The sequence below is a fragment of the Sinocyclocheilus rhinocerous genome, unplaced genomic scaffold (genome assembly GCF_001515625.1).
Source record: "Sinocyclocheilus rhinocerous isolate Xijiao unplaced genomic scaffold, SAMN03320098_v1.1 scaffold5898, whole genome shotgun sequence".
Taxonomy (NCBI): Eukaryota; Metazoa; Chordata; class Actinopteri; order Cypriniformes; family Cyprinidae; genus Sinocyclocheilus; species Sinocyclocheilus rhinocerous.
In genome coordinates, this window is record NW_015656642.1 from 332687 (window position 1) to 339852 (window position 7166).

General features: G+C 34.1%; 1 protein-coding gene across 1 annotated transcript; it reads left to right on the top strand.

Moving 5' to 3' along the window:
• The first annotated feature begins 318 nt into the window (after window positions 1–318).
• On the top strand, window positions 319–6133 carry LOC107720733 (arf-GAP with coiled-coil, ANK repeat and PH domain-containing protein 2-like). Its single transcript, XM_016528551.1, has 4 exons — window positions 319–858; window positions 5674–5786; window positions 5893–5944; window positions 6029–6133. Exons 1-4 carry the CDS (start codon window positions 820–822, stop codon window positions 6131–6133), a joined length of 309 nt encoding a protein of 102 aa, XP_016384037.1. The 5' UTR covers window positions 319–819.
• Window positions 6134–7166: the final 1033 nt, after the last annotated feature.

A 7166-nucleotide genomic window follows, 5' to 3' on the forward strand; every position in this document is an offset into this window, starting at 1 on the left:
ACGGTGAGGAAATTTTCCCACCGGTTAATCGACGAGTGACAACAGGTAATACCAGTATCACCGTTGGGGTGGGGTGTTAGTTCGTTTGAGTTTCCCTCTTTTCCCTCGCTTTCAAATGGCTTGTAAAAGTGCCGTGCAAATTTTACTTTCACTTTCACTCTTCTTTTCTGACTGCTCATATGAGGCCGTGCTGCAGGTGAGTCTGTCCCTTCTATATGTATCAGAAATTACAATTATTTGTAGAAATTACTGTCCCTTCTGCCTCTCCGTCTGAACGCTGCATGAATCACCATTACACTGATACCTGCGTTAATTATGTTCATTAGACATGCACTTTTATGTCAGTAGCTCATTTTATATGTAACCAAAGCAAAGGATTGTAATTTGATTGTAAAAACCTGGAAGAAAATGCTTTAAAAACACATTGAAGTTTGTTAATCACTGTTGTACTTAAAGGAGAAAATACTCCAAACAGAAGCGAACCAAAGCGCACTGCGAATGTGTATATGTTTAATGCTCTGCTGGGATTGGTGGATCCAACACATGAGCCACAGTTAATGAATTCATTCATCGACCACACACACACACACACTCACACATGCTAGAGCTTTCCTGAAGGGGAGGAGCCAGCAATAGATACTAAGGCTAATGCCCGGCTCAGTCTGCATATACATGGATGTACATAAACACACACAGTGCGTAGAGGCTCAGTGATGGTAGACGACCCTGACGGGACAGTCACAATAATGATTGGGAGTTAGATGCAGCGTCACTGCTGACTCACACACACACACACACACACACACTGCTCTGTCCGGCATGAAGATCTTCAGCAGGTTTCACTATGTGTGGTATCTGGTGAGTGAGTCGTTTTTAATAGTTCATGTTAATATTCTTTGTCTCTTTTGACTTTGAGCGATGATGAATGTGAATGTGCCATCTTTTATGTATCTACTGATCAAATTCTATGGCTGTGTTTGAATGAATATCAGTTTAATGGTCAATAACTAATACGGATGTCCGATATCATAAAGAGATAATAACATTATTTTGAAGAATAATTTCAATTTAATAACTCGAAGAATGTCAGCTTTGTTACCATCAAGTAAAATACAGTAATATATATATATATATATATATGTATGAATTCGTGTTCCATTGTCACTTAATGTGGACACATTTTCAGTCAAATAAATAATTGTATTATTTTATTATGCTTACTTCAAAATCTATTTAAGAATTATTTAAGAATTTCAGCCTTTTAATTAAACCTTTTTTTTCTTGTTATTATCATGACAGTTTTGACTTGCAAAAAAAATAATCATGCTTATCTTAGAATTTTTAAAATTCTATTTAAGAATTATTAAGAATTCCAGCCTTTTAATGTTTTACTTTGTTACAATAATGACAGTTATAGACTTCATTTGTTTTATTGCAAAAATGGAAAGTATGTTCATTCAAAAAATCATCATGATCTTCGGATCACTGACCCTTAAACTTATTCCACTTCATTTAAGTATTTATAGTATTCAGTATTAATAGTTGGAAGAGCTGCAGGTATGGTAAGTTGCTCTGTGCTTTGATAACAGCTGTAGCCCCATTCTTTGGTCCCGGCACCCTAAATATATTAAGCGGCCCGGCTCATGTATCAGATCATGGCTGCTTGATCAAGTTACAGAGAAATGGAAACCAAATCTGCTTTTTTAATAACAGTCGGTGCTGTTGTGCTCATTTTGCTCGCCCTGCTGTAAACATACAAGCCAAGGGTCATACTGAAGGTCGTGGTCTGTAGTCCACTTAGAGGTGAATTTTTTTAGATGGATCCAAAAAAGTGAAAAAGGAACCCAGTTCTGATAGCGTTTACACTGATACTGGACTTAAAAGTGGATTCAGATCTCATTTTAGCCCACTTCCGGTCTCAGTCCACTTTCCATTCACACTGCAGATTTTTTGTAACTCTGAGCGTAAATATTATAATTTCTAATATTAATTCATAGTATTATTCTTTTGCTGTTATTAAATTTTTTTATATTTATTTATTTTTTATTTCATTATTGATTTATTTTATTTTTATTTATTTATTTTAACAAAAATAATGCAATATAAATAGTGCAATAGTTACATATTTCTGCAACATTAATAAGGCTGTCCACATAAACCCTCAGGTTATTATTTTGATAACTGAAATGTGACCTTTGGAGTTTCTCTGTGTGTTTTACAGAAACATTTCTTGATAACACTTTACAATATGGTCCAATGTATTACCTAATTTGCATAATTCATGCATTAGGTATCAACAGCAAGCAGAAGATCTGTACAGCATTTATTAATCTAAATCAATGTTACTTTATAAATATGCTATTTTTATTCACATTTGTTCATAAAAAAGCACATTTTTTGAAATTTGACATTTTAAAATGTATGATTTATATGTACAAAAAATCCTAGATTAATAAATCTTGTAAAAAAATATTGTTGTATTAAGTATGTATTATCAAGTACTGTAAACTATTAGTATTGTTGTATTATATTATTAGTATTTTTTTCTTCTCATTGTGTGTCGTTACTTTTCTCTGGTAGCCTGTAAAAAGGAAACATTTGAATTGTTTGAATTGTTATAATTAAAATACAGTGAGCGTTACACTCTCAAGCATGCTTAAAGAGGGGCTGAATTATTTCAGATCATTCACTAATAAGGCACAATTCATGCTAACCGTTCTCAAACTCCTGAAATGAACCAAAACTGCCCCAGTTTAAGTTTTCTGTAGGTGGCTTTGAAGAAAGAGTTTGCTAAATGGTTAATTGGTCGACTGTGTGTCTTCTGGTTTGTGGGTTCTGTTCTCCGCTGTGCACCGGAGATGTGATGTAAGATCTGTTAGTAATGCGGTCTAGTGCAGATCAGACTGGATTCCCGCAGCAGCATGCAGGTCAGGCTGTAAACGAACCTCCTCTACTAGTATGTCACTCTTAACTGTCTTCAGCTGCTTGAGTCTTCACAGGCAAAAACACAGGATCCAGTGACGCTCTAGTGTTAAAACAAGCAAAATGCTCAGCTGGTCTCACATGACATCTACAGGAAGCAGGATCTTTGATTGTTCTTGTGGTGAACACCAACCAGTGGCCAGAGCGGCGTATCATGATTTCTTACAGTACTGTGATGTTATGCCCAGATAAATTCACCATATGTAGAGCTAATTATTGGTGGTTTTGATCTTAGTTGTAAGTTTTGGTCTGTTGGTATTAGTTTATAGTCTAAAGGTGTCACACTTACAGTTTCTCAGCAACATTTTGTCCACAAAACCGTCTTTTCAAACAGAATCCGAGCAGTGAAAATTTTCTTGGGGGAGTGCTGACGTTTTGTGAGGAAACACAGTTTATTTTTTTAGTACAGTAGAACTTTAGTTTTTTTTACACAAAATTTTACTAACGTGATTAATGTTTCAAGAAATATTTCACTAGAAAATCCTGTAATTTTCCTCATGTTGGTCCAAACCAGTTTAACTTATTTTCTTCTGAGGAGCACAAAAGAAGAGCCTTTGGAGAATGTTCATGCTGCTCCGTTCCATAACACAATGTAACAAAAATGTGTTTCCCTTAAATTATGCCTTTTCGAATATTACCTCTCATGCAGTGTCTCATGTAGCTGTATGTGAACATAAACTATCTGCAAAGTTGTGAAGCCGACAGTGCGCGATAAATAGTTATTGTCTATCGCCCATGTCCTACATCGCCACCTTGCCCACAAACAGTAAAATTTCAGTGTGGTTAACATAATGTCGAGAAGATGCTGTATCCTACGCCGTGAGAGTAAATTTGTTTTATCACATCTTATAATTACCACAAACTTGTCAACACTTGACACTTACCACTGAGAAACATCCTGCTCCAGATTATCAGGCTCTTGTCGATCAGCCAGTTCAACCATTTCATCATCAGACTCCGGCTCGAATTGGTAAGGTACAATCGATACCATCTTCTCTATGTATTGAGAAGTCTCCAGGGCTGTCATTCCGTCATGGCAATGTTTTGTTTCCGACATGCGCTGTACGCGGTAGACCAATCCAGAGCCACTCTCTCTACGGCTCTGGACCAATCACAAAGGACTGCGCCATCTGACCAATCACAGCAGTGAGGGCTCACGGAAAGGAGGGGTTACGAGAGACTGATTCTTTGAACTGCTTCGCACGAGTCGTTTACGAATAATTTAGAAATGAGGTAAAATTAAATCTATTTTTTGAGAAAACTAACACGTTTTTTGACCTTTCATGCATGTAAACCTGTTTTAGGAGACTCATAAAACAATATAGCAACATTAAAAATGGCATAATAGGGGCACTTTAAATGTTTTATGGTTCTTCTGTAATTCTTTGGTGCTAATTATTATTGATCTATTTATTTTCACTTGGCATCAATATTTAGGAAAATATTTAGGTCAGGAAAATTTTAGAACTTCTATCATTAATTGTGAAACATTGGATTAGTACAGATAAGTTTTTGTACTCATTTTGCTTGTTTTTTTGTTTTGTTTTTTGCTTTTGTTTCTGTGACATTCTGTAATATTCTGTTTACAGAATATCATTGTGGGACTAGTCACAAAAGGCAAATCATCCAACGTACACTTCTGAAGTTTTGGAAGACTCACTTTTGTTAACTGCTTATGTTAAACTGTTGTTGTTAGCTCAGTATTATGCATGTACCATGTCATTTTATGCATGAGTAATAACGGACGGAGTTGTCAATATATATATATATATATATTAGCATTGTTAATGATACACAAAAAGTCATGTGATTTTCGTATGCAGCATGTCAAACTTCATAAAGAAACATTAAAAATAAAAGCGAAACAAAACTTTTATAAAACAAATAGTTTCACTGTGAAATAAAAGTGAATAGATAATTGGGGTTTTGAGCTTCAAAATAACAAAGAAAACATAAAAGTAGGCCACTATATTCTGAAAATCTCCCCTTTTGCTGGCGCGCTCAGATAAAATAGTACTTTATTAGACGGGCTGTGTCGGATTTAACATTTGGTCATGTGACGCTCAAGAACCAATCATGTTTGGCATCGATATACTGTCTTTGATTTGCCATTTCTGCTGTTTGTATGACTTTTGTACTAGTTTCAGAAATGTAAAAAAAATAAAATAATCCATTCCATTTTTCTTGAAAGAATTAAAGTCATTATGAGTTTGGAACAACATGAGGGTGAGAAATTGATGAACGGATGAACAATGCCTTTACATTAACCTTGAATGCAGTTTAAGTCACTTTGGATAAAAGGGTCTGCCAAATGCTGTAATGTAAATATAAAGATCTGGGATGGTAACCAGGAAGTTGTAGGTTTGAATCCCGTATAGTAATTAAAATGTTATAGCTGTTCACTTAAGGTTTCTTCAAGATCTGACAGTTGCTAAGTCCAAGAGTCTTGATGATCATAGTAATATTAATAACCTGACCAGATAAGGGGGAAAAATTGGTTGTAATGTTTCTGCAGCCAATCAGTTTATTTTATAAAATAATTGGGTGTGCATCATGTGGGATCAGCCTAAATGTGTGTGGAGTGTTTATACAGCATGTGTATTAAATATAGATATTGACTAATAATTACTGTATTAACACCTAAGAAGCTCAGTTCAACAAGTTTGATTTCCTACCTTTTTTTGTGCTCAGGACTTCTCAAATGACGACACCAAGCTGGAGTACAATGTGGACGCAGAGAATGGGATCGTCATGGAGGGATATCTGTTCAAGAGGGCCAGCAATGCCTTCAAAACCTGGAACAGGTCTGAGACGAGACAGAAAATCATACTGTGTCCACTTACAGCAGTAACTAATGGCCTATTTACTGGACAGCTCCAGGTAATCACGTATACATTGTTTTCTTTGCAGGCGATGGTTCTCGATTCAGAACAATCAGCTAGTGTACCAAAAGAAATTTAAGGTAAACATAGGATAATATAAAGAACACACAATAAATTCTAGCTTCAGCTGTGCGTTCAGCACTCATTGTGGCGTGTTATTTCAGGATAACCGTACGGTCGTGGTGGAAGACTTACGCTTGTGCACCGTCAAACACTGCGAGGACATCGAGCGCAGATTCTGCTTCGAAGTGGTTTCTCCAACAAAGTGAGTATAAGCACACAATTCTGATTCTCATAGCAGTTATGCTGCATGTTTGCAGGGAACACAAGCCACATTTACTCTTTGAACAGCTGAATTACTTAATCAAATAATTAAAGCGTGTTAGTTTTCTGTTTATTTAAATGGTAAGTGTCATTTCTGTGCCACTAGTATCAAATTAACAACTGTTTGGAACAAATTTGCAGTTGTTAATTTAATGATATATATTTATTTATTTATTTATTGCTACATTGCTGAGATGGTGGAAATTATTGGTAATAAAACACCAGTGTATGTGTAACTACTGAAAATAGTTTTCACTAATTGAAATCAAGCTGAAATAAAATAGTTAATAAATGGTAAACAAATAAAATAAAATCTATAAAATAAAATATAAATGTTAGATTGAAAAAAAAAATGAAAATGAGAAACGTTGCCCTAGAAACTAATTGAAATTTGAGTTAAGTACTAAAATGACTAAAACCAAAATGTATTTGTTTAAAAAAAAAAATAATAATAATAATAATAAAATGACGAAAGCATGTAACACGGCTACTAAAATGAAAACTGAAAATAAGAAAAGTGATTTCAGAATATAAATAAATACTACAATAGTATAAAAATAATACTAAAAAAATACTGTTTGTAAAAAGTTACTTTTAAAAGTAGTCCAGTATATTAATATGAAAAGAGCTGAATGAAACTGTTTTCTTAATCAGTATTTTGTCTTGTTTCACAGTATAAATACCTGAATATCCATTATCCTGAATAAACATTAAAAAAATCACATTTCAAAATTTCAGATTTTTATAAAATATGTTTTGAAATAAGATTATTTTTCAAACCCCTGTTGCAAACTGCTATTGTTTTTAAGCATAGCATTAATAAAATGTCAAAGCGTATGCCTAAAAATGTAAATAAAAATAACATTAAAATTTAAAATTTTCATAGTATATATTTTAAAGTTATTTTTCTCACACCTTTTGCAAACTGTAATTGTTTTTTGACATTAATCAAATGTCATAGTTTATGCCAAAAACATT

Coding starts and splice junctions, on each gene's coding strand:
- LOC107720733 (XM_016528551.1), top strand. CDS start 820: ATGAAGATCTTCAGCAGGTTTCACTATGTGTGGTATCTG. Junction 5,787..5,892: donor GCCTTCAAAACCTGGAACAG/GTCTGAGACGAG, acceptor TTTTCTTTGCAG/GCGATGGTTCTCGATTCAGA. Junction 5,945..6,028: donor TGTACCAAAAGAAATTTAAG/GTAAACATAGGA, acceptor GTGTTATTTCAG/GATAACCGTACGGTCGTGGT.